The 26,192-nt window shown below is 40.5% G+C and overlaps 3 protein-coding genes across 6 annotated transcripts; 1 reads left to right on the top strand and 2 right to left on the bottom strand.

Annotated features, from left to right (window-relative positions):
• Positions 1 to 56: 56 nt before the first annotated feature.
• Positions 57 to 3,160, bottom strand: LOC127372609 (pre-miRNA 5'-monophosphate methyltransferase). Of its 2 annotated transcripts, none has more exons than XM_051416515.1 (2): positions 2,033 to 3,160; positions 57 to 1,768 (listed from the first exon to the last, which is right to left on the bottom strand). In XM_051416515.1, the coding sequence occupies exons 1-2, from the start codon at positions 2,234 to 2,236 to the stop codon at positions 1,205 to 1,207; spliced, it is 768 nt and encodes a 255-aa protein (XP_051272475.1). In that variant the 5' UTR covers positions 2,237 to 3,160; the 3' UTR covers positions 57 to 1,204. The 2 variants fall into 2 exon arrangements, with proteins under 2 accessions (XP_051272475.1, XP_051272476.1); XM_051416516.1 differs by having other exon boundaries at positions 57 to 1,762.
• Positions 3,161 to 3,212: 52 nt separating this feature from the next.
• LOC127372611 (cytochrome c oxidase assembly protein COX14 homolog) lies at positions 3,213 to 4,841 on the top strand. Of its 2 annotated transcripts, none has more exons than XM_051416519.1 (2): positions 3,213 to 3,340; positions 4,337 to 4,841. In XM_051416519.1, exon 2 carries the CDS (start codon positions 4,347 to 4,349, stop codon positions 4,521 to 4,523), a length of 177 nt encoding a protein of 58 aa, XP_051272479.1. In that variant the 5' UTR covers positions 3,213 to 3,340; positions 4,337 to 4,346; the 3' UTR covers positions 4,524 to 4,841. The 2 variants fall into 2 exon arrangements, with proteins under 2 accessions (XP_051272479.1, XP_051272480.1); XM_051416520.1 differs by having other exon boundaries at positions 3,242 to 3,340; positions 4,289 to 4,841.
• Positions 4,842 to 4,889: 48 nt separating this feature from the next.
• On the bottom strand, positions 4,890 to 25,640 carry cers5 (ceramide synthase 5). 2 transcript variants are annotated; one of them, XR_007886711.1, is made up of 11 exons: positions 25,303 to 25,640; positions 15,774 to 15,879; positions 14,763 to 14,893; positions 14,362 to 14,419; positions 14,128 to 14,178; positions 12,854 to 12,946; positions 10,503 to 10,631; positions 9,748 to 9,854; positions 8,584 to 8,740; positions 7,443 to 7,591; positions 5,790 to 5,923 (listed from the first exon to the last, which is right to left on the bottom strand). XR_007886711.1 is itself a non-coding variant. In XM_051416514.1 (10 exons), the coding sequence occupies exons 1-10, from the start codon at positions 25,473 to 25,475 to the stop codon at positions 5,762 to 5,764; spliced, it is 1,167 nt and encodes a 388-aa protein (XP_051272474.1). In that variant the 5' UTR covers positions 25,476 to 25,639; the 3' UTR covers positions 4,890 to 5,761. The 2 variants fall into 2 exon arrangements, 1 of the variants encoding a protein (XP_051272474.1); XM_051416514.1 differs by lacking the exon at positions 7,443 to 7,591 and having other exon boundaries at positions 4,890 to 5,923; positions 25,303 to 25,639.
• Between the last annotated feature and the right edge of the window lie 552 nt (positions 25,641 to 26,192).

Below are 26,192 nucleotides of genomic sequence, written 5' to 3'. Positions count from 1 at the left end.
TTTGAGTTATTGACCACTGTGGTTCAGTCGGTTCTGATACAGAAGGAAGTAGCTGATTGATAATGTAAAACACTTTATTATTTAATCTGCACAGTAATGAAAATAGAGATGTTCTGATACAGTATTTTCCTGATTCTAAATCCGATACGGAGTACTGATCCTATAAATGTGCATTAAAAATAGATATAGATATAGACATACATTATTTTTTTATTATACTACTAGGCCCGTATGATTGCTGTCAAAAAAAGGTGAACAGGACTCTGCTGGGAACCAACAGGGTTATGTTTTGGGGCTAATAAATTATGTGGTATCAGATCGTTGCACAGACACGAGTACTCGCCGATATCCGATACCGAATTCTAGGTGGTATCGGAGGAATTCCCGGTACTGGTGACGGTATTTGAACAACCCAAATACAAAGTAAAAAGTCCGTTAGTACAGCTGGGTTATCTCTGGCAAACATTTTAATTAATAAAACACATCAGCACTGAGGCAGATCGTCTAGTAAACACATGCTATGTATTTTAAAGGTTTTGTCTACAGCCCCCAGTTTTCCTTTCTACTAGAGCTGCAACAATTGGTCTAACTGGCAATAATTTTAAAAATCGATTTAAATGTTTCAGGAAAAAAACATTTTTGTTGCAGCTTCTCTGGTTTGAGGATTTAAAGTTATAAATTTATATAATTTGCAAATATCTTTGTGTTTGGATTTAAGTGACGCTGACACTGCAGGCTCTGAGAAACAGTAAAAGACAGTTTTCACTGTTTACTGATGTTTTACAGAAAGTAATCAGCAGATGAATCATGAATGGAAATAATTAGTTGCAGCCCTAATGGTTATAAATAGATTAATCTGCCAGTTCCCCCAGTCATCAATCAACAGTGTGGTCAACAAAATGTCAATCACCAGTTTCCAGAGCCCAATGAGACGTCTTCTTCAGATGGGTTGTTTTGTCTGACCAAGAACAAAAAACCCAGTTTACTTTCATTTAAGACAAAGATAAACACACATATGAGTCCATTTTGGCATGCTTGCTTTAAAAAGTGACTTAAAAAGACAAACTGTAATAACCACAGCTGATTAATGTCGATCCACTAATCAGCTCAACCTTTCTCCCATTCCTCTCTCTGGTTTCACTGGGATTGTCTTCCCTGATCAAGTCCCTGCAGCTCCAGTGCAGCAGATGAAACCTCTCCTCCCTCAGTGTCCTCTCCTTCTGAAGAGAAGCAGCTTACGGTCCCACGAGGTGCTGCCGAAGCTCTGGATGAGCTCCATGCCACAGTGTGTCTCCAGGTGCTCCCTGGCATGTTCTGCTATGTCCCCGCGGATCTTCAGGCCCTTGAAGTGGTCAAAGTCCGAGCGGCCCAGCTTCCTCAGCCGCCGGGCTGCGGAGCGGTAGCACTTCCAGGGCTGCGCCTCCAGCAGGAGGTGCTGGCTGATGGAGGCCAGGTGAGAGAGCAGCTGCAGCAGCCCGGTATCTCCGTGGTTCAGGTGGACCCACATGGTGACAGCCAGGCACAGGCACAGGTGGAAGCGGGAGCAGCCGTGCTGGTCGAGGTAATCCCGCAGCCGGCCGGTGTCTGCGGTGATGTCCAGAGGGATGAAGGAGATGCTGCTGGGCAGAGGGTTGGTCTGCTGAGCCCGCTGAATGAGGATCTCATCCAAGTCAAATCCCAGGAGCTTGACCTTCCTCCTTCCTGACTCTTCTTCACACACAGGCTCCTGCACCAGATGCTTGTAAAAGGCGACACTCAGTTCCTGCCACTCACAGAGGGGAGGGGAGAGAGGGCAGCTTTCATTACAAAAAGAGAAAAAAAACTGAGGTATGTGGACAGATATTGTTCAAACTTTACTTCATTTAAAAATGTGTGTGTCATGCTGGATCAGCAAATGCATCATGGGAGAGTGTGTATGCAAAAGACAGAGGTATGACTTCAAGTTAGTGTGTGGTAAACATTAAATGAACTTAAAGGGGACGTTTAACAGCAATATGGAGAACAATCAGACTGTTAGTTTCATTGTGAGTACCCCGGAGTTACAGCCCGCGTCCAGGATCAGGGTGGTCGTCGGACCGTCGCTGGAACTTAAGTCCTGCAGCAGTGTGGCGGGAATCAGACTCAGACGGTTCTCCGGAGGGTTGAAGGTGTAATAGTTGATAAAGTTGCCGTACGGAGCGGCTCCTGGATCATTTGTTCCGCCGGCAGCATCGGCGCTTATCGGACAGGTTGCCATTGTATTGTGTCCGTCCCCAAAACATGTCCGTGTGGAAAAACATGGGCCGCAGTCACATAATATTCTTCGATGGTTTGTCGGTTTAGATAATGAGGATTCTTTTATTTCATGTATTATGTTTTTAATTCAGTTTGAAAAACGGAGATTGAGAGGTAGATATTTTAATGACCTCATTATGCTAGAGATAACATTAAAAAAAAATTATAACTTAACATTATATGTTTTTTTTTCTTTTTTTTACTGCCACCAATGTTAAAAATATCCACCAGTAACCACGGTAACCAGGTAGTGACGACACAATGCGGCTGCAGTTCAACGGTTAGTTAGCGGTTTAACGGTTAGTTAGCCGTTTAACGGTTCAGGTTTCTCAATAAAAACAACTTTATTCAATTAATTACTCGCAAAAGTTCAACATACTTCTTTAATATATTATCAGCAACATATATTGAGTGTCAAAAGTAATACATATGATTACTATTATTGATACATTCATATGTAACTGTGTCCACTCTCGGTGCTTTTACCTGTTAACGGTGCCTCGTATTTTACGTTTTCTGTGCAAACATATTTAAAAGTTAAAGTAACGGAAGCTGTCAGATAAATGTAGCAGAGAAAGAAAGGACACTAAATTATTAAACGTAATGTGGAGTAAAAGTGCTACAAAGCTTAATCAAATGAATTAGTAGTTAGTTAGTTAGTTCACGTTAAGTAGTTTAATTTAGGGCCAGATCCAGGAACGACCGTTAGCTTACTCTCAACGGCGATTAACGGTTTTTAGTTAGCTACATTAGCCGCTTGACACCATTAAAATGCAGCTAACTGATCTAACTAATATAACGTTAATATAATATATAGTATCTAACAATACTCTGAACCACAGTGTGAGGACAGCAGTGTTTGTTTACTCCGGGTCTGTAGGTGGCTCTCTGCAACTGGGCTCGCAGTTTTGTCAGAAGCAGCGGAAAAAAAAGTCCCCTCCGGCTTCCCGTACCTTACGAAAGCGAAGGTTAACGTTATAGTTAGCTTGCGTGCTAACTTCGCCTCCTGGCGTGCTGACATTGAGGACAACAACGATCATCTGTGTTTGCTTTTTAAAACAAAAAGGTGAGAAAATAAAGACACGTATTCGCTCCGAGAGGAGACAAAAGCTCGAGTTAAACTCGTTTAAGTTTATAAAAAGGTGTTTAAACTGCTAACTTGTGCTGAACTTGGTGCACTGCTGATCCACTGATGCTAGCTTTTAGCAACACAAGGGACACAATTATTATTTTATCTTGTTTAGAGAGATTGCTTAAAGTTTATAGACATTAAATCAGACTGAGAGTTTAATAGTGCTTCCCATCAGCAGTGAGTATATCTGTGTGATCTGTTATCAGTCACAGATCCTCATCAGAAAGTCATTGTTTGAATTATATGTGTTTATTGTGGGGAAATATGTGGACTTTTCTTACCTGTATGTATGGTATTTACTCAGATTTCTACTATAATTAATGCAACATTCACTTGAGTAAACGTACATATTTGTCATCAGTAAAACACACTTTTAATTAATTAAATAAAATGACTGCATATTGTTGGATTATAATAACTGATGCATACATTTGTAAGAAACGTTTCAGTACTGTATCTGGTTGCTTGAACTACTTTCTACAGTATGTTAGTAGTTAGTTTATATTCTTACTATAAGCTCTGCATGTGAAATATGAATTTATAAATCCATCACCACAGCTTTCAGATAAATAACAGAAGTAGAAGGTAGTATAAAATGCATTAAATCCTTTTTAAACTTATAATATCCGTGGTCCATGTGGATGAAATCCTCTCTATCATGGTATCTATAATTCTATAATCCAATATTAATCTGTTTCAGTATGGTAAACATTGCTTTGAAATCATATGAGAAGCTGTTAATGATCAAAATATCTCTGGGTTAATCATGCAAAGTGACCACAATTAATTAAACTGTGTTGGAAATACTCAAAATATTGTAACTGTCCACCCCTGTAGTACTCGAGTACACATAACTGGTTCCTCTCCTCCACTGCTGCACAGTATATTGCTGCTGAACCTGCTCTGACTTCCTGTTCCTGGTTCCTTCAGGATCGTCATCATGGTGTCTGGAAAGCGTCTGGCTGACATCGGCTACAAGGCTTTCTCCACCTCGATGATGCTGCTGACAGCCTACGGAGGCTACCTGTGCGCGATCCGAGCTTACCGCTTCATGGAGAAGCAAAAACAGCTGAAAGTGGCAGCAGAAAACCAGGATCCTGAAGTCATCAAAGACTGACGTCAGATGTCTTTTTGCACAGATGTGGACTTTTCCCCCAATTCCTCCTTCCTTTTTTTTTTTTTTTTTGTGTCCATTGCTTAAATCATGAAGATGTTAATTCTTCTCAGGACGTTTGTGTGAATTCATTAAAGATATTGTTCCCTCGAAAGGAAGATGTTTAAAAAAACAAACAAACACCACACTAAGCAAATTACCCAAGATATATTTGCATCAGTGGCTTATGTAAAAATCCATGTTGTGAATGACACTGTTTCAGGAGTGGAGATGGCTGTAATTGTTTGTTTGTATTGTTATTATTAAATGCCTTTAACCACACAGGGCAGCGTGTAGTGTTTCTTAAACAGGACGGCGACGAGACAGACGTGTTTCAAGAGCAGAATATATTTTGGAAATGCATTTTTTTTTAACAAGGCACTCAAATGAGAACTTTGATACCAGACATTTAGTATAGTCCTCATACCTGGATTCGTCTATAGGCAGTGACGTCAAACTATTTCATAAACATTTGGTCTCAGAAGAAGTAGTAGAAAAAACAAACAGTGAAAACAGAAATAAGTCACAAACAATGAGGTTAAAAAAGGTAAATCCACAATAAATCACAGAGTAGAAACGGCTGCCGTTCAGACTTTTAAGTGTCGTACGGTCACACACATAAAGCAGGTAGCTGATAAAACCACAACTATAACAATACAGTTATTTATATCTATAATACCTGCCATCACATCATTGATTTAATTTTAAACCATCAGAGAGTGTGTCAGCGTTTTCTGCCCTTTGTGGTCCAGTGTGATTTACCCTTTAAAACACAAACAATCAAGTTCATCTGACCATTAAAACTGGGAGAGAACATTGAAACCCACCAACATCTGGCAGCAAATAAATCCCATCATTAAAAAAAAAATAAAATAAGGCTTACGCAAAATCACTTCAACTGATTTCCACATCATTTCAGCTCTTGTATGTCACCTCTTGAGTTGTGTCGTACATGTCATTACAGGGCTCGTCAAAGCAGATGTCAGTGTCTGTGTATCCACCATCAGTCCACCGACGTATGAATCTGTGCTCACTCACTCTCAGTGTGATCGCAGACTGTGTTTGTGTGTGTGTGTGTGTGTGTGTGTGTGTGTGTGTGTGGGGGAGCCTTGCATGTCGAAGGACTGTCACAGGACAAACAGAGCTGTTGGGAGACGTTGTGAGGGATGAACTGCAGGGGGCTCCCGGCTTCAGGCTCCATGTCACCAGCTGCTGTGGTTCTGCACTCGGGCTTTAGCAGCAGCGCAGTGGCCATTAGTGCCGTTTTCTCCTTTGGGATGGTGGGAAGGCTTGAGGCCTTCTGTGGGCGTGTCGGGCTCATCGTCTGAGCTGCTCTCAATGTCGCTGCGGACGTCGTTGCACACCTAGGAGGCAGACGGAGGAGGAAAACGTCAATAAGCTCTTGCAAGATATTATTATTTTAACATCAAATAACACACACTAAATGAATAATGTCCAACTCTGAAGTAACTTCATCACCATTACATTATGTTTTGTTGTCACTTTTTTAACTCTGTCTTAAAGGTCCAGTGTGTAACATTTAGGAGGATCTATTGGGGCAGAAAAGGCAGGTATGTTTTTATTAGTGTATAATGACCTGAATTATTACTTCTTTTGATGGATGGACGGCAAGATTATTTGGCATTTTTGGAGCGCTATTATTTCCAGAATGTTTTTTTTAAGCATGTGTTAAAATGCTGAAAGACCTTTTTTTATAGTTGACAAATTGCTTTGCAGCAGCGTCCACAGTTATTTTCATATAAAGTACAAGTTTAAGTCTTATTCTTCTCTCTGTGTGGTTCACCTTTGCCAGTTGGTGATACACTGTAATATACTATCTGGAGCCAGTCCTATGGTAATATGTTGCCTAAATAGCTTCAGGAGGTGACTTTATCTTTGTCAGTCTTTGTTTTGGTTGGGATGATCTTCTATTTGTAGCCACAGTTCATGGTTTAGTCCAGTGGTTCCCAACCTGGGGGTCGACGGACGTACAGCGAGTTGCAACACGAATCTGGTGGGTCACAAGATGATTGCCCAAATAGACGACAATAAGACTGTTTTTCTGACTTTGATTTGCTTTGTTCTTGTGAAATACTATAGTATCACCCGTTTAAGGCTCTACAAAATGAGACAGTGTGAGCACAGAGTATTAAGTCATTCTTTAATTGAATAACAGCCAATCCCCTAAACATAAAGCAAGTATTCAAATTATAGGTCAAGAATCAGATCGCTGCCCCTTTTTTAATTTAGTCACTGTACAAAGAATAATGCAGAATAAAAGCATTGAACCTGTGGTGTGCCAGGATTTTATAACTGAACTATGACCAGGATGCACACTTTTTATTTCTCTGACTGGGTGGAAATGCCATAAACATCACAGATGACGAACAAAGACACTAAAACGTGAGTCTTACAGGTGAAACACGAGAGGCTCTGCAGGTGATCATCCTGATCCAGGTAAAGCGTCACATTGAACTGCTCACAGCGTACAGAAACGCAACAGATGACGAGCGGCTGCAGGGAGATATTGCTTTATATTGAGGGGTCATAAGCGAAAAGGGCTGGGAATCACTAGGTATGTATTTTATAGTGCAGTTAATTCGGTTTGCCACTGTTGTCTAATAAAGTCCCATAAATGTCTCAAGCATCATCATAACCACAGGGTGGTGGTGCTGGACAATGTCAACATGCTCCTCCTTAATGAGAAACAGTTGGACATACCTGACATTCATGACACTATTACCACATTACTCATCGTTTACAACTCTGAATCTAAGTGTCGATCTACTGCAACTACACAGGATCCTTATGGAAATGGACAGGACAGGTGGAATTAAGATGTGTGAAAGGAATCACAACAAAGGGAAGTCAACAGAAACTTACAACCAGAGACAGAGAAGTTAAAGGTCTCAAGCGGACAAAGCAAACGGAGAGAAGCGAGAGAGTGGTTCGAGAAGGGCTCATTGGACAAAGACAGACAGAAAGACAGGATCTCCCTCTCTCATTCCAGAGGGAGAGGAAACAAACGGCGTCTGCAGAGAGAATGAGACAGAGTCAGGGACAGCTTAGAAAAAAGTGTAGAGGCAGCAAATTCATCACCAAAAGTAGAAATGGTGTTGTGTTGTACATTTCAATAAATATTCTGCTCATGGACAGATGTCTGGCTGGGACTATTTTTTTTATCTGATGTTTTTTACCCATTCATCAATCTGATCTAACTGTTATGTCTGATATATCTATCCACACACAAATCATTTAAAAAGACTTGTTATGTTCCTGCCAAAGTTTGCAGTTAATGTTTTAGGGTCAATAGGTTGGGGATATTTTTGTTAATCTTTGCTTACACAATAGTATTAAATTAGAGTTCTGAATACTATATTTTATCTAGGCCATTCTTGACGGAGTTTAAGCTACACCAAACCTCATGAAATTACACCGTGAAGTGAAACTAACAGGTGCTCATACCAGAAAAACTAAATATATCTTCTCAGAAGATGATTATTTGTATGTTATAGTAGCTGTAAAACACATTTTTAACAATAACTCTTGCGGGGATAGCTTGGATGTGTTGGGTGTCAAACCCCTCAGTACGTCATTACAGCAGGACTGCAGCAAATGAGGATTTTCATTATTGACTGATCTGCTGTCGCGAAAATAATTACTGGGTCAAGAAAATGTCAGGAAATAATGCACCCAGTACAGTTTTCTGGTGACCCCAATTGAACATATTAATCTAAATGTCTTGTTGTGTTTGACTGGTAGTCCAAAATCCATATATTTTTAATTTTCTCTCAAATAAGACGTCGAAAAGCAGCAAATCTTCACGTCTGAGAGGCTGGAATTAGTGAACGTTTGCCTTTATTCTTTAAAAAACCTGCAAATATACTGTCAAAATAGTTGGATATTAATTTTCTGTTGATCAATTTACCATTTAACAGTTATTTTCTTCATGTAATAGTTACAGCTCTACATTACAGCACTTGTACAGTACTCAGTCATCTCCTCGGTCTGTGTGGTGACCCACCTTGCCCCGCAGCATGGCTTTGATGGCTATACGGGCTATGAGGTAGGACCAGATGATATGCAGCACTTGGAGGACCAGCAGTAAGAAGTTGAAGAGCCACCAGGACGGGTACGGCCCGACTATGGCCCAGCTCTCAAACATAGTAGAGTTCAGGATCCTGGAACAGACAAATAGATATAAATGGGAAGGCACATATTTATTATGTAGTCTCTCATACACACTCATGCACACACGTAATCATTAATCCCAGCGAGCACAAAAAGTAGTCAAGCTCTACTTTAATCAAACCACCTCTCTTCTAATGAGGGCCATCATTACAGTACAGATTGCATAATTCCCATTTGGATGTCACTGGCAACCGAGCAGGGGAGTAACATAGATTGACTGTAATGTCAGGTGAGTGGTTGGTGAGGTAGTCTTCCTTTAAATCCAGGTGAGGTGTGACAGGAGGTTCCCAACAGACCCACGTCCCCCAGCAGAGGTATGGATTTCAGTCCAGGTAACTGCACCGGCCACATTAGCTTTATCACTCATCCACACCAAGACACTGAATATAGCTGCTCAGGTTACTTTCGCCAATGATAGGTTCCCTATTGTCTGCCTCTCTAGAGGTTGAGCTTCGTCATCCAGGTCCCATTCAAGGAATAGTCGCCATCCAAACAGTTCCCTTATGCCGCAACATTAACACAGATCTCTGCAGTGCTCCGTGCAAGAAGTAAAAGGATGACGAAATCCGACACCGTGGGGCGTGCTGGAAATTGCCTCATCTGATGTACAAGCTGGTGGTGGTTGCATCACTGTATAGTGTTTTCTAGTCAAGTGAGCATGTTTGGTTTCATCAGAGTACAGCGCTGACCAGTGTGACTGGATATGTGCTGCAATTACAGTCATTTAAGAAACCAAAACACAGTAGCAGTATATTGTTTTCTATGCAAGCATTTGCTTATGAAACAAAGCTTAAAGACAGTCTTAGGCACACATTTTCTAACCACAGCTCAGCCACCTTCACAGCCAAAGCTAGAATATTAGTCTTGATTTCCAGCAATAAAGATATTTCCTTTCCAGGGAAATAAGATAAAACCATTTTATTTGACTTTTATTGATTAATACTGTAATAAATAAATAATATTCATTCTGAGGTTGTAGGTGTCTCTGAGAACTCACCATATTGGATATATAACAAGTCGTGTAATGAAGAATACCACACTAAACACAATGAAGAGGAAATCACACAGGCGCTGGTACTTGGCGTAGTTGGCCAGCTTGGCTGCCTGCAGGGAAAGAAAATAACAGAAATAATACTTTACGATGAGTTTTGTGTAGAGCATAATCTACCATCCATCAACCTTTTCTTATTCCTGGGTTCATACCACTGATCTGTTTGGATCTCAGCCCAGGGCAAATGACTGTAAACAACAAACAACAATCACATTTCATCTCCATTGTTTAGTGTGTGAAGCAAAAGGGCAACTGAACAATATCCCAAAAGGAAACTACGTTAAAGCTACGACTGCTCAAATACTGTATCAGCGGTAGTCAAATGTTTCTTCCTATATCTTCCATATTTTTCCTTTTTTTGTTCAGTGTCAGAATATTAGTAATTATTTCTGTTCAACATTAGATGACAAAACATTGTTCTTCTTTCAAATCACATCATACATTAAGTGACTGCTTTTCTTAGATACACCTTCCCTTGTTATAAAATCTGAAAAGCTTTTAATACAGTAGTACAAGTTACAGTTTGAGTGTCTGTTACAATGACAATAAAATGTAAATCAGAAATATTACAGTAGGCTTTGATCCCAAAAAATGGGCAGAAGTAAAGTGAAGTGCATTATATTTGATTTGTAGTTAAAACACGTAATGGGTACGGTAATTTCAAAATATTCACATAAGTGTGTGATCACAGTCTAACTGACCTCTAGCAGGAAGTCAGAGGCATCGTGGACACACATCACGAGGCTCCCTACTCTCGCCATGTTGTTGACGTAGGAAAAGCTGATCAGGCTTACTGTAGCGAGGTGATGGATGAACATGATCAGAAAGTCCTGAAATTAAAAAGGAAGAGAGGTTACCATACGATGTACGCTGAACATTTACCGTTAAACTGTATCTCTACACAAACTGCACCTCTTTGTAACACTGCAGTCAATTCCCTCACAGACAAAACAAAGGGAATGCTATGCCCACTAACATGTAGTGGGCATCCTGGTGAACTAGTGACTAGAAGACACATACATGTATGTAACCTTAATGTCCCAAGTTTGACTCTAGATGTGTGTCACGCCGCTCTGTCTTTCTTTTCCGACTGTCACTAACAAATAAAAGCAAACTTCCTGCAAAACATCATTTGACAGTTGACAGTTGACAGGAAGCATTTTGCACTTCAAAATCAAGTAATCATACAATCACACAGTCATGATAGCACTTGGAAAATTAAGTAATCATCAGATAATGCAGACAGTTACAGAAAATTAAAAACAGAAAAATAAGTCCACAAATGTACACACTGTATAGGAGTAGTCTGTGTTGGGGATACAAATGTATTCAAATCTCTTTAATTGAGTCACAGTTGAAGCAAGGTTATTTTTTTTCCAGGTGGGCGGATCCAGTGTTGGGAGCCATGACAACAAACACACAGTCATCTTCACTCATGCCCAAAGGCCTGCTGCTCTGTTACAGAATCCAATACAAGACATATGGTGATAGATAAAGGCTGGCAAATCTATGCTCGACACCAGACTATCGAATGGTCTATAGGTAATATAGATAATATGTAAAAGCAATACTAATACTATCAAATGGATGCTGATACTGAAAAGTGATGTGAGAAATGATTAGTGAAAAGTGAGGCTGCAGCAGACTGTATGAGCTAAACATAACACACAAGAAATTAACTATCTTACAATCAAAACCAAGTTTCCTGTCCTGTAAGTACCGTCAAAAAGCTGCTTCATTCCCCGTCAGCCCCACACATCACACAATTACTGATGCCAAAACTATTCATGTGAACTGTCACAGGAGACACAACACTTCTGAGTGGACACTGTACTGTACTGTACTGTGTCTCCTTGGCAACCCTCTGCCGCCATTAGTGACATTCGCCGCTGGACTTTTAAAAAGCCGAAACAAAAATCTGATGTGCGACCAATGTGAGAAGGCAGATCGCCAAATTTTGCAGCAGCTTGAAGAAAAAAATGCTGATTTGCATTGAATTTAACCACCATTGTTTCTTAACAGACAATGTTCACACGTCTAGAGTAAACAGACACTGAAATACACCAAAAATCTGTCTCGGTTGGACGTGCTTGATTCACGCAGCCAGACTTGGACAGCGAGAAGATGCAGATTAACAGTGCAGAACAATCTCAGACACATAAACAGGCAGATAAACATACTTAAGAGCGAAGACAGGAGACACGTACATTTGACAGGCGATTCAGGTGGACTGACCGCAGCAGACAGATATGACTTTAATAACTTAAAAACTAAGACTAAGTTTGTAAAGTCAGTCAAGTGTAACATCCATATTTAAAGAATGTCTCTTTTGCACAAACACTGGCTCTTTTGCCTTTCAAATACCTTTTAATGTGCGTATTTACTCAGTACCTTTGTGGTTGAGTGTAACTATACAGTTATCACAATGCAACTAAGTTGAGCTAAGGTTAAACTGTGAGAAAATCCTTGAGGAATTTCCTACAAGGAAAACAAAAATTAAAAATTAAAATCTACCGAAACAATCAGCTGCCTCATCTGAACAACTTGTCACGAAGAAACTATTCATTACACAGAACGCCTCGACTATTACAGCTGTTAAATTAAAACAAGTAGCCACTTTGCTGTATAAAACATTAAAAGGCATGTGTCTGTGTCTGTGTCTGTAACTAACTCCAGCTCTAATTCGCTGACATTCTGTGGAATTTCTGTAATTCTAATAGAGTTAGGCCGGCTCCATCACATGACAGCAGCTGCCCTCGTGCTGAAAATACAAAGCGTTCACAGACTGAGCAGCAGCAACCCCCCCCCCTCCCAAATAAACATTAACATGTGACCTTCAAAAATTAACTGTTAAGAGCTTGTAAGACAGCATACATTTGAAATACTTTGCATGTCTCACAGGCACATACATCCATATACTTATACACACATTCTCTGCAGCTGCCAAATGAGGGACAATAGACGTATTAACACGTTTCACTGGGAGTGGCGACTGTGCTGTCTCCAGTGAGGTCTAGCCTGACAGAGACAGAGCCGGCGTTGTTCCTCTTACCTTCCTTTTAATGTCGGTGAACTGGGAGAACATGAGCGACCAGTAAAAGGCCAGTTCTGTCACGTAGTAGTGGTAAAGACCCGGAGTCATGACCTGAAGAGGACACAATAGGTCAGTTCTAATCTGAATTTTAGTTTATCATTATTTTAAAACAGACTATACAGGATTTCACACAGGATTGAGAGTGAAAAGTTGAAATGTGACAACAAGTCATCACAGCACACATCGTGGCCCCATGAATCATCACAATGCTCAAAGTTAGTTAAGCAATAACGCACGAGAAGTCCCGCTTTTGAGGGAATTGCGTCATGCCTAATAATCACTCTTTTCATTAGGAAGAGGCAGTGTGGTGTGTGAGGGTTTCAATCTCTGTCCAACTGAATGAGAATCAGATCAGATGAGGCCTTTTGACTGTATGAAACATATATACATCTGTAATCTGGACAAATATGGATGTGAGTTGATATTCGATGGGCCAATCTGTCCGTTTTTACTAGTCCATTGTATTAAACACAATGAATAAATAAATAATATATTATATATATAAGGTAATTCATCACATTTTAAAAAATCACATAAAATCCAATATTGCCATGAAATCCATCCTGACTGTCTGAGATATTAAACAACAAATTCTGGCCATCTTGTGGTTCATATCATTATATTTCCTGAGCCTAATGGTCATTTTAAGTGATAATAATACTACCACTACTAATTGTAGCCCAGCAACATGGTTGCTAAGCAACACTGAGTACCTGAAAGAGTGGTAATGTTGATTTTGCACATGTATATAAGCCCATTTTTATTTCGTATTTTAGGAGTTAGCATCAAATATGTCTCATGGACAAAAAGAGACAATCAGGATCAGAGTTGTAATTTCTCATAAAAAAGTATGTAAGTAAGTGTATATTAATAGCAACAGGAATACAAGGATGACTTGCTTTTTATGACACATTATCTTTTACACAAGAACAGTAAAAAAAAAAAAAAAAAAAAAGGAGAGAAGTAAAAGCAAACAGATACTGTCAATCCTTCTGCTGTTTCCCTCTGTGCTGTTTACTCAAGTGTAAGGTGGGAGAGCAAAAAAATAAGTCAACGCAAGACACTTTTCTGCATGGCTTCTTATGGCACTGCACACCAGTTTATTAGGTTACAAAATCATGCAATCGACATCAACAACCCTGCAAGAAAATGTTCAGTTCCTGACATTGTTGGTTCATAGTCGTTGTACTGCATTATAGATTATATAGATGGAGACTGGAACTACATCATACCTGATAGGGGTAACCGTACCAGCAATGCCGTGTATCCCACATCCAAGGACACTAAAAAGAACAAGTATTAGTTGAGCAATCAATCGATAAATAAATAAATAAATAAAGTATCTATCTATCTATCTATCTAATCTATCGATAATGATATTATCTGTCGAAATATACCCAGCCTATCAAACAATGCTATCAGAAAAAAGCATTTATCAATGTTTTTTGATCCGAGGGTGTGCTCACCTGCCACAGAAACTGGAACCCATAGGTAAATATGCACGAATAAAATGTAAACCTCCACCTAGAAGCAGAGAAGAATTCAGACCCAGAGATTTAATTTTGACCCAGAAAATGAGAAGAAACAATAAAAAATCAAAACCCATGCACATTATTTTTGCCCTTATCCTCACCATTAACAATACAATCCTTACTCTAACATAACCTGATCCTAGTTCAAATTTTAAATCAAAATCCAACAATTTCCAGGTCTTGAAAAAAATAAGGACCAGCCAAAATGTTTTTTTTTTGTCCTCACAAAGATAGCAATCACACACACATACACACACATCTGTTATCATACCGCAGCTGCACAGAAAACACAACCATTGTGTGCTCAAACCTGCAGACAATAGGCATAAACCTACATGCTCTCGCAGAACTTAGTGTGTGTGCTGGGTTTATCTTGGTTCCTGCGGTGTCTGAACCAACGCTGGACCTTTCGCACCTCCCAGTCCAGCTGCTTGGACAGGCCATCCAGATGGCGAGAGTCTGGATTCTGTGAAGAGAGAGAGGAAACAACTGTATCCGGTCTTGTCCAAGCATTAACATATTGTAAATTTGATAGTAATACACTATTTGGGCTTTAATCTCAACTAGAGGATGTGAAGTCACATGTGCAAGCTGCCACGATGGAAGTGAGAGTTTCTGCAAACGTTACAATCAGGACAGAAATGTGCTCTTGCGTAATTGTTTCGTCATACTCGGCTTTCCCCGAATTTAGTTCCTTCAATGTGATTTCAGTCCACCAAACATAATCCATGTGACAGCAGTAATTATTTTATTTATTAACAAGCCATCAGATTCACTACCTGGATCCAGCCTCCACTTAATCACCTGACCCCCTTTGTCCATCCAGTGAAACACAAAAAATGCAAATTCGGTATCAGGACATAACAGTTTCCACTGAGCTCTTGCATCTGATTTCATGTCAGACAGGTTTGGTGTTGGTCTTATAGAGTGTATACTGTTGTTCTGGGAAATATGTTGTGATATGATAACAGTTTTTGAATGTTGTAGGGTAAAAATGTAAAAGTTTCTGAAGCTGACACTAATATTTGATATTTCCTCCTCCACTGTTTTGTGGAAGACCTTGTTATTGTATCATGTTGTTAATTGAACATTTGTATTAGTCACAAAGCTCTATAAATACTGATAGTACTGGACTGTTTGGACTAGTAATGCAGTGTCCACTTCATATCGGGGATTTCATAATTAGGGGTTTCTGACCCAAGTCGACTGTGAAACTTGGATTTTCGAAAAGTGTCTCTGACCAATTCTGTACTCTTCTGAATGATCCTGATATCAGCTAATACTGACACGCCACTACATAAATGCTTCTATAACAGAGAAATAAGATGCCAAGAAAGAAGCCAAACCTTTGTGATGGATGTAAACACTTTCTCCAGCACCGCATTGGGCTGAGCTCTTCGTCCAACGCCTTGCTGAATGTGGAGACTCTGGGCACAGGTACTGGCAATAAATCTGTGTCAGAGATGAAGATGTGGGAGGGTCACATGATGTTGATGAAACATGCACACTAGCTCTAAAGGAAAACTTGCAGGCCCGGGTTGTTCCGTGAACATATTTTGAAGGGATTGCTCTTTTTTCACGGGAGACCAGAGACTGATCCACTAATCAGAAAATGAGACATATTATGAAGCCTCACTAATAGGGATTTGGAGCTGATTTTATATGGTTTTGTTTCTCATGCACGAGGATGCACATGCTGCACGAGTGTGGCGCAACACACACTCCTGCCAATAGTGTCACACTATTGCACTGATGTACAGGAGGCGGTAATGCCTCAAAACATGCAGCAACCCGCAGGCGAAGGCAGGAAAGAAGATGACTGTTCGCAAGTAGACATGAATTTGCGTTGGCACAAGTATGACTGAACAGAACAGTATCCACTCTTGTGCTAGAGAGTATACTACAGTTGGGCTGCAATACATTTCTGCTGACAGATATCAGGTCTCAGGTGGAGTTGGGGTTGTTTTACTTCAGGCTGCGGCCAGGTTTGGTTATTTTCAGACGTAATTTACAAACATTTTCACCTTCTCTTATCTCTCTCTGTCTCACTGTGTCTGGGTGTCTGTGTGCGTCACGTGTTTCCAGTGTGAAAACATAGACAGAGAGTGCGGTTAATGTGTTGCATTAGCCTGGCTGGCTAACAGCTAATGGATGAAATAAAGTAAAAATGTGCTGAAGGGGAGCTTCTCAAAATCCCCAGTGATTCTGTCTGTATGTCTTTATGGGAACATTACGACCTTGTATGACCCCTGCCTGTGGTTCTGTTCTGCATTAACTAACTGACCAAATTTGCTAGGTACAGTAAGACAAACAGTGGATAGTATTATATGCTGATAGATGGCTTCAATTACCAAGCCATCATTAGCCCGTTACAGCCAACTTGTGTTTTGTGCTGGTGGATTGCTGTGGCTTATAACATTAAGGCTTCATATGTATTATGGCAATAAATATTTGTGTGAAAGCCTTCTTGCATGACCATAGCAGCCATAAATCCTTTTTTTTTTTAATATACAAAACAGATAGAATACAGGTTATAATTTAGCAGTAACCGGTTCGTCCGGTTCAGTCAGGTTGAGTCTTACAGACGGGTACATGGGCCAGATTTTGTGAAGATCACGTGGCTACAGCAATAGTTCTTTGTGCATAGTAATGAAGTGACCTTCACAAACGTGGCTTTGCTAATCAAAAAGCAGGAGAGGAGAATGAATCTGCACAAAAGTTTGTTGTTTTGCAGCTCTTTAATCTGAACGCAGGCTGGACACCTCTGAATGACCAGCAGAGCTAAATGAGTATGAATTAATATTACTACCAGTGAGTAAGTCATACCATCTTATGTACAAAACAAAAACATAACCACCTTACTATAAATACTGTTAAATATTATTTTATTGTCAAGCAGAAAAAAAATAGGCTCTATCAATCATTTACAAAGCTGCACACTATCAGTGTGGCTACTTAAAAAAATTTACACAGAAACCGTTGAAGAAAAACATTCCTGTGGCCGCTATCTGTGAAATCTAAATCTGTGAACTTTACTCAAAACCTTCTTTTGTCAGCTGCTCCACTGAAACTTACCTCCCACCACAGACTCAGTGGTACTGAGTTAGTAGCCACAGTGACGTCGTCAAGAGCTTCCTCTGGTTCAGGGTAAAGGAAGCTACAATAAAATAAAAGCCTTTTGGACATTAATAGCTCAGACTTAAATTTGCTTCTGCGAGGCGGCTCGGGGACTTAGTTTGTTGTGGATTTATAGCCAGATATTCACACTTCCACTATATACAATGCTGTATAAATAAATTCAAATCAAAACTTTTCTTCATGACTGTCACAAAGGTTAACCCATTGGTTCTCTGTTCATTTTGTTATATATTATAAACAGTAGTAATTCAGTGAGTTCAGTAATACCGTGCTGCAAACAATTTGGCCTGTTGGTAAAGAAATTAATCCACAGTAAATAACGTTTAATGTAATTAAAGCGTAGGAAAATAAGTTTTAAAGTATATTCTGGTGGTATTCTATAAATAAAATATTCCAAAATATATTCTGGAATATATATACATTATAATAATAATAATAATAATAATACAACTGTACGAGACTGCATAGTAAATTGTAGTTTCAACTGTCGACCTTTTGTCTGGCTACACCTCTCAGAGTTAATGAGGAATACAAACTATGTTCATGCCTCTGAGTGAAAGTGTAGACACATGAAGGAAACTAAGAGTAACTGAGCGGTGAAGAAGAAACGCCCAGCTACAATTTAAAATGTCACTGTAATACTCCGTCATGTGACATCTCTCAGAATGCAGCATTTCCACCTAAAGCCTGAAATCAAAAGCTAAATGTTTTACTATGACTTCATTCAGTGAAAACTTATTTTTTATTCTTTGGTTTCACATGTGTATTTATATCAGCAAAGGTTCAGAGATCACTGAGGGGGGCGATTATAAATGCCACAGCAGTGTGTAACACAATTTTCTAAAGTTCTGGATGTCTGTGGGCTTTTCTCATTATATTCACAAACATCCAAAAATAAACAAAGCAACAAAAAGTGAAACACACAAAACAGTGTCCTCGACGGGCTTTCCTCGACTTTAGAGAGGCTTAGTCAGCTAAGCCACAGGAATTTGTCAACTAATCATTAAGTTGATTTAAATTAAAAAGTGTGTCTCCAGTCGCTCTAAAGAAGAATGCGGCCATAAAGACACATCGACTAAAGACCCAACTCCTAATTACATTTGTGAATATTACTGATAGCACGGACGTGAGTATTATTTTCCAGTATTTACTAATAGTTAATTTCCCATAAAAAGACCATTGTGAAACTTACTGACTGGCTGGGGGGGTTCCAGATAGCAGCAATACGCAGACCCAGATATCATGTGCACCCATGTTTACAACCTGATGAGCCAGTATCATTTGTTTCTTCAGTTTCTTATCATCCTTTGAGATTTCTGAAGACATTTTTGACAAGCTTGAGTCTCTCACTGTCTCTCACCACTAAGATGTTATCAGTTTTGCGCCTATGTACCAATACTGTATGTCTTGTTGTCTATAGGAGACCTTTAGGGTTAAAATGTTGCCTGTTTCACTTCAGTAAAGTCTGGGAGCTGTAACCCAGAGTGTGAATACACTATACCGAACATGGCCTAAAACTGCCTTTCTGTGTGATCAGTCTGTGACATAAACCAGAAGATATCAGAGCGAAAAGAAACTTTATCCAGACAATACGCTCACTTCAGTTGTTTAGGAGACCTTTTTACATTTTAATTTAACACTGGCGAGAACAACTGGCCCCACTGATGCATAAACACATACACCGTGGGCTGATAAAAGTGCTGCAATTTAACACATAAATCTCACCTAGTGCCCCTTCAAGCATAACAGCCTGATAGAATCAGGTTCTTCAGGTATTTGTTCAGCATTACTGGACAAGTATAGAACCGTAGCAGAGACCTCTATATGATGAAACTTCCATTGTGTAAAACGGTGCACGCGGGACACGGGAATCTGACACTCACCACAATAAAATAGCCTGAGCCATTGTGTTCTATTATGAGAAAAGTAGAAGGAAAAGAAAAAAAACTCAAAAAACAAAAGCCCACAACCTTTTTGTCTAACACGAAACCTCTTGTACTCCTCGTCCTCTCCGTTTCTCTGCAAGAAGTAGCTGCATCTCTCTTTCTAATTTACAATAATGCAAATCACAGCGGCCGAGTTATGCAACCATCCAAACTACCAAGTGTGTTTGACACATTAAGTTTAGAGGATTTAAAACTTACACGTGAGCCAGGGGCATATTTCTGAATGTGACACAGCTTGTAAGGCCTGGTTCACTCTGAATTGATGGTTAGGCTTTAAGTGCCTTAGCTATCTAACAATCTTTTTCTATTAAAAGTGTTTATCTAATCACGTTGGTAAGCTAAAAGATGAGCTGATGGTGGCACAGATACGCGCAACAAGCTTCTCTTGTAGTGCACAGCACTTTCAAATCTATAACAAGCAGGAGAGGGAATCAAACACAAATAGGCCTTGCAAGCCTGAGCCTGCAGTGTTAATTGGCAGACAGGAGCAACAAGGGGGAAAAAACAACAAGAGATGCAAGCTAATCTATTTATGTAAAACGTCAAAACATCCCTGTTCCTCCTCAGAACCTGACCACTCCAACATACACAAAAGCCTGTTACCAGGAGACAGGTTCAGTGTGGTCTGTGTACATGGACACTAGTAGCTCTGATGGCTGTGAAGGGAAGCGCAGTCAGCTTACATACAACCTTGACACTGGGAAAACTTCCCAGTCCCAGGGCCGAGGCAGAGGCAGAGGCAGAGGCAGTGCTCTATTCATAGCACAGAACTGGGTGTAATTGTCGGTCCTCATCTGACTGAGTTGTGGCATGTTTTGAGCACGTTTGACAGTTACGACGGGGGGGAAACATGACTTTGGGAAAATACAATGCCAGATTATATAGGCAATAAACAGAACACAGAACAAAGAGGATGTTTAGTGTCTATCCTCCACTTCCTTAAGGGCACTGACAGAGAAAATACCTGTTAAGGTAGTTCATGAGGAAACAGTCACAACGGGCCACAACAGATTACATGGCGAGCCTGGCCACTCCTAATCACATACACATCTCTGTTTGTAGTCACTGTTCAACCCATGACAAGGCTTAGAAAGGGCCGAGGCTTGCACACAACACGGCCCGAACTGCTCCCGCCTACAAAGTCGCTGCCTACAGCAAAGCAATGATACTGATCAGACAAGAAGAAACTGGTCTAGGAGAAGAGGAGGAGCTGGTTGGGCAGAGGACAGACGTCACGTAAGGCGGAAAGAGGAACTGCCTGCAGGTAGACGAGGAATGTTTGATGGGTTACGTGTGAAAATGCTGCCCTTCAAGAATAAAGGCTAAAGTTTGAAGACGGTGGCAGAGACTGGCGAAATGTAAGACAGTGTTAAGCTACATTAAGAAATATGATCATATGTGTGCTCAAGTCTCCATCGCGCCTGACTCACAATACTGCACAACCTGACACATACATCTTCTGCACTAGGGGTGGGTAAAAATATCGATTCATCAATGCATTGCAATATATTTTTTCCCAATTCAATATTGATTCATTAAATCCTCTGGCCAGTGGGGGTGCGGTGAGCAACACCTGTGTGTGATTTGCGTTGTACGGATGGAGGCCGCACTCGACCACACAACAACAACTGCAACCGAAGCAGGTAGCAGCAGTGTTAAACCAGCGCCTTCAACTTTAAAAGCAGACGTTTGGAGTCATTTTGGATTCCAGTGTAAACCCAGAACACAGGAAATAGACAAAAGTAAGGTAATGTGTAAGCTGTGCCAGGCAGTACTAAAATACTGCAATAACACAACAAATTTGCGCAACCACTTAAGCCGACACCATGCAGGTGCTCTACACCAACCCTGTGGATTCAAAACAGACGCAACTCGACAGATCCTTCCTTTGCAAACTGCCACCAAACTCTGCCCGCGCACAGAAGATAACGGAGTCTGTGGCCGTCTTCATATGTAAGGACCTACGACCGTACAGTGTTGTGGAAAACGGGGGTTTTAAGAACATGGTATACACACTCGAACCACGATACGCCATACCAACGCGCAAACACATGACGGAAGTCCCGTCCCTGAGCTTTTAAAATTTTCAACAGGTACTCTAATTAATTATTTGTGTAATTCTACTTATTACTGAATCGATAATGAAGCATTTAAATCAATATCGAATTGATATCGAATAGAATTGTGACCTAAAGAATCAAAATCGAACAATACAATCACAATACCCAGCCCTATTCTGCACTATATAATGTTTGCATGTCTTAGATTCTCATTTCACATGCATGACTTCTTTCTATGTATATCTGTATGAGCATTGTTGGAAGGAGCCTGAGAACTAAGGATTTCACGACCAACATCTGCTTCACTGTAATTGTTGCATATGAAGATAAAGGACTTAAAAGCTGCAGCGGCAATAACAGCCGAGGCTCATGTGCATCGTGGTGTTTTTAAGCTGTCCACCGTGCCGAAAGGATGGACGAATCGCGAGTTCTCTGTTTGAAGAAAATATTGAAATAGGAATACAGACGGGGGAAACACAATCCCAGAATGAGTATTTTCTTCCACTTCACAACTCTATGTAAAAAACACAAAAGCAGACAGCATAACTAGAATTAGACCATGAATCAAAACCAGTCTGTGGCAGAATGTGTCTGAGAGAACAACCCAGTCAAAACTCAACCTCGTCCCTCCCTGTCTGAATTCCTGACCCTCTTACTGCAGGGTTTGAGCACCCAGTGTGTGTGTGTGTGTGTGTGTGTGTGTGTGTTAGGATTTCCAGAAAGAGGAGTAGGAACTCAAGCTGTGATGGTTTTTTTTCCTGATAAATAAATGAATGAGGCAGTCAGGCGGTCAGAGTGTCGGGCTGAGTAAACGCTGTCTGATAACATCGCTGTGGATCTGTCTGTTCTGCAGGAACAGCTTTGGCACCTGAGACGACAGGAAGGAGGCTCTGCACAGGGCTGCATCTTATCGAACGCCTCTGCAACTCTCCTCAGACACCTCCGATATCTGATTGCTCCTTATTTACAGCCACTTGACCGTGCCTAAATAAAACAGACAACGCCTGACGCCATGTTTCAGGTCTGGCCCTGCAGGTGTCAAGTCAACACTGTGTCTGACTGACAACTAGGCATCTCCTACCTGCAATGTTACATCATGTAAAACAATATAGGTATAGTCACTGGTTTATGTTTCTGTTGAAGTAATAGAAACCCATTTGATTAAAGGTTGCACAATTCTAAACGGCTCTTTTATCATTATGTGAACTTTGATCAATTCACTTTTTATAGCCTTGCAGTCGGCTAACAATTGATACACTAAGATATGTCAATGACAGCGGCTGCATTGTGTTATAATTACACACACAGAGCTGTCACAGAAAGCCAGTCTAGCCGTCATGCGAGCAGAGCTATACCTTGCCAAGATGAGATGCAGTTGGATTAGATTACATTACACTGTCACTAAATGGCCTATTAATTTTAATCATATACTTGCAATATGCCAAACCACAGACACAATGGAAACAGGGATGGACAACAAGGACAAAAGTGTGTCTATCTGGTGTGGTGCAATTTTCAGATAAAAACAACCAGATGCAAGTGTCTGCCTTTTTGATAATCCTGTGAGTACCTGACGAATCAAGATACTTCATTACACTGATGCAAAACTAACAGATAATAAAACAATCGACAAAATCTCCTAAATGTCTGTTATCTCACAGTACATACTGTAAGCTGACAGACGATATACATTGTAAACTTTCCTTTGTTTTATCCTCTCATATCACTACTATCAACCCTCCATCCCCCACTGAAGCTTCACCTGACCTCAAACTGGCATCAACACTACAAACAAAATACTACAGCGGTTGTTTAATAAATAAAGAATGAAAATGATGACGAATGTACAGTATGTCGTCTGCTGTAGATCTAATGCAACACTCTTCTAATACTTTCATAACAAAGCTGCACAATGAAGGACTTTCTTTACTGGTTGTTCAGGATTTAGTAACAGGAAACAGATAAGAATTATAAAAGAGGAAAACTTCCCTCGACACATCGGTGGCTGAACAAATAAATGTCTGAGACTCTGAGTAAAGTATGGCGTTGTGAAGTGAAACCACTGTATCAGGTCACACAGTTCAATAGTCAACAAATGACTGAAAGTGGTTTTCTTGTTGCCACTGTCTCGTCCAATAAGCGGTGTACTGCTTTCTGCAAATCAAATGAGAAACTTGTCAGCAGAGCTTTTAAATTGGACCTCAGGGTTTTTTTTAATCAAACTTGATCTTCAGCACTCCCACAACACCGCCCACCTCCCCAGATCAAACGGCTAAATAAAACACCATAAATCGCCAATACGAGTCTGTTTTGAGACATTGTGAGATCTTTGAAGAAGATTCACCTCCCTCCCCTGGTTGGCGACACCTGTCTGACACGCCTATGTTTGTCTACCCCTACGCTGAAACACATTATGTTAGATTGGACTTACTGTTATTTGAGGAAGAAGGTCTTGTCAGTAATAAAGTAACTCCCAAAACATCTCAGCTATCAAATGAATGACAGAAACTCATCACTCTGTCAGTCTGTCAAAGCAAAAATGCCTTCAGGACATCCCCACTCGATTGTGTAGCAGAGCCCTGCAGCTGGCTGGCATCCGAGTGTGTACCAAGCCGGGTTTGTGTGTTTCTGCATATTGTAGTCGAGATGCTACGTTTTTGTTTTTTGTTTGTTTTTGCATTATCGTCTTCTGCACTTCTTCTGAACAAAAAGCCCAGCTTCACCTTTGCACGGGACTGGATGGATACGTTGATCATACACAGCATGTGACTAGAAGTAGAAGTGGCAGTCTCACAGACGCAGCAGGCTGGCGGGTCAGTGGCAGCACTCCCTAGCATGCATGCATGCATCAGATAGGGGCAGCTAACCAAAGACAAATAAGCAGATTGGTTAACAGTCAGTGGATACACAACCCAGTCTGGATCCATACATCAACGACAACAGTTTTGAGGAAGGGGTGCCCAGCCAACGGTGACTGTGGGTTTAGTTGTGACCGTGTTGCATGCACTTCAAGATAGACCCAAGAGACGATGTTTTAAGGCGATATCTAACACACTTTGTGTTTTAAAGATGTAGGCAGTGGTGTAGTGCAGGGTATACACAGGTACACCCAGCAATATACACACCCCTCTGATGGAGCATACAGTACTGTTCTGCAAGCTCAATTTCTTTATTCCTAGGATGGCTAAGGCGACAGTTTTCCAATTTTCATGAGTACATGGAATAAGGAATAAGGGATATTCATTATTTCATGAATTTCATAATGATCCTTACAGCCTGAAGTCAAGCAGCAAAAGTAAAGTGACAATGTTCAATTACTACTGGCTCCTTTTTGGGTATAATGAATATGTAATAGTAGCTTTATATGTAACTGTTTATAACATATTATCCTTCACTTATAAGGGCCACTTTTAATTAATAAAAGTAATAAATTAAGAGTATACCCACTTCTCCAGGCACCACAACACCACTGAAAGTAGGGAGGAAATAAAATAAACGTAGTTTTAAAAGGCAAAACAACTGACACCTGAGAGAAATTGTGATGTTTGACCAAAGAAAAGTTTGTGAATCCCCCCCGAGTTAAAACACATTTAAAAGATATTGGTCCACCCACTGCGAGCAAACCCATCACTCCGTTAATGTGAGAGAAACAAAAAGTCCGTTAAAAGAGGATTTCTGTTTTACTTATTACTCCACAAGATAAAACCCGACATGAATAAACAGGTACGAACCTTTCGAAGAGTATCCGGACGGCGAAAATCCCGAAAGCCAGCGGCAAGGCAGCCAACAAGTGTCCAGCTTTGGGGTACTCCACCCCGGGAGCTGGGTCTGCCAGATCCGCCCAGGTTACGTTGTGTGGCAGCCAAAACCTCTCGTTCCAAAACCAGGCTGAGAGAGCAGCCATGTTTAACGGCGCTCCTGTACCCCCGGACGGCTGGAAGACGATCGGGTTTCTTAAAGTAAAAAGAGAAAATGCGTGTGAATCTTGTTTTGACGCCTCTCCTACCCCCCTGGGTCACTTGTTAAGATGACTTGCCACACGCAACTTCACCGCACCAGCGTGAAGAAAGATGGGGTAAAAGCGCACTCCGGTTTAGGTTTTCAAAATAAGAGTCGTAACGGTTAACGGTTAGGTTTTTGTTTTGCAGTGTTTTTTTTTTTTTTTTTTTTTTTAAAGGTCCACTTTTGTAGGGATTTATTTTCGTTTAAGTTAGTGGTTTTGTTTCAGATTTCAAATCCGTCGCTTTACCCTCCACTTAAAAAAAAAGAAAACAGCTCTTATTATTAATTTCTCATAATTGCCAGTTTAATTTTGAAGGTACACAGCCCAGCTTCCTGTGTTTCACATCCTCCATCGGCCAACTTGACTAACTTAGTCTTGGCTGCCGCCCTGGGAGGAGGACTGGAATCGAGGAAGTGAGCCTCCTCCCTCCGCTGAAGGGATTGGGTGCCATGCGTGTATGCCCTCCATCCCTGCTGGGTTTTTATTTTTTATTTATTTCTATTAGAGCCAACTCAGATACTTTTATATTTGAGTTATCACATCTTATTAGACCGTGGGAGGTTTTCACAGCTTCCTCTAGAGTAATCCCACAGATTACGTTATCTATCTCAAAAGGCA

Source organism: Dicentrarchus labrax, unplaced genomic scaffold, assembly GCF_905237075.1.
Source record: "Dicentrarchus labrax unplaced genomic scaffold, dlabrax2021, whole genome shotgun sequence".
NCBI lineage: Eukaryota > Metazoa > Chordata > Actinopteri > Moronidae > Dicentrarchus > Dicentrarchus labrax.
This window is presented reverse-complemented; position numbering and strand designations above follow the sequence as displayed.

Excerpts from the sequence above, each read along its gene's own strand:
- LOC127372609 (XM_051416515.1), bottom strand. The coding sequence starts at position 2,236 with ATGGCAACCTGTCCGATAAGCGCCGATGCTGCCGGCGGAACAAATGAT. Across the intron at positions 1,769-2,032 it reads ACGCGGGCTGTAACTCCGGG|TGGCAGGAACTGAGTGTCGC; the intron begins GTACTCACAATG and ends CCCCTCTGTGAG.
- LOC127372611 (XM_051416519.1), top strand. The coding sequence starts at position 4,347 with ATGGTGTCTGGAAAGCGTCTGGCTGACATCGGCTACAAGGCTTTCTCC.
- cers5 (XM_051416514.1), bottom strand. The coding sequence starts at position 25,475 with ATGGCTGCTCTCTCAGCCTGGTTTTGGAACGAGAGGTTTTGGCTGCCA. Across the intron at positions 12,947-14,127 it reads GGTACGGTTACCCCTATCAG|GTCATGACTCCGGGTCTTTA; the intron begins GTATGATGTAGT and ends TGTCCTCTTCAG. Across the intron at positions 5,924-8,583 it reads AAGCCATGCTGCGGGGCAAG|GTGTGCAACGACGTCCGCAG; the intron begins GTGGGTCACCAC and ends TCTGCCTCCTAG.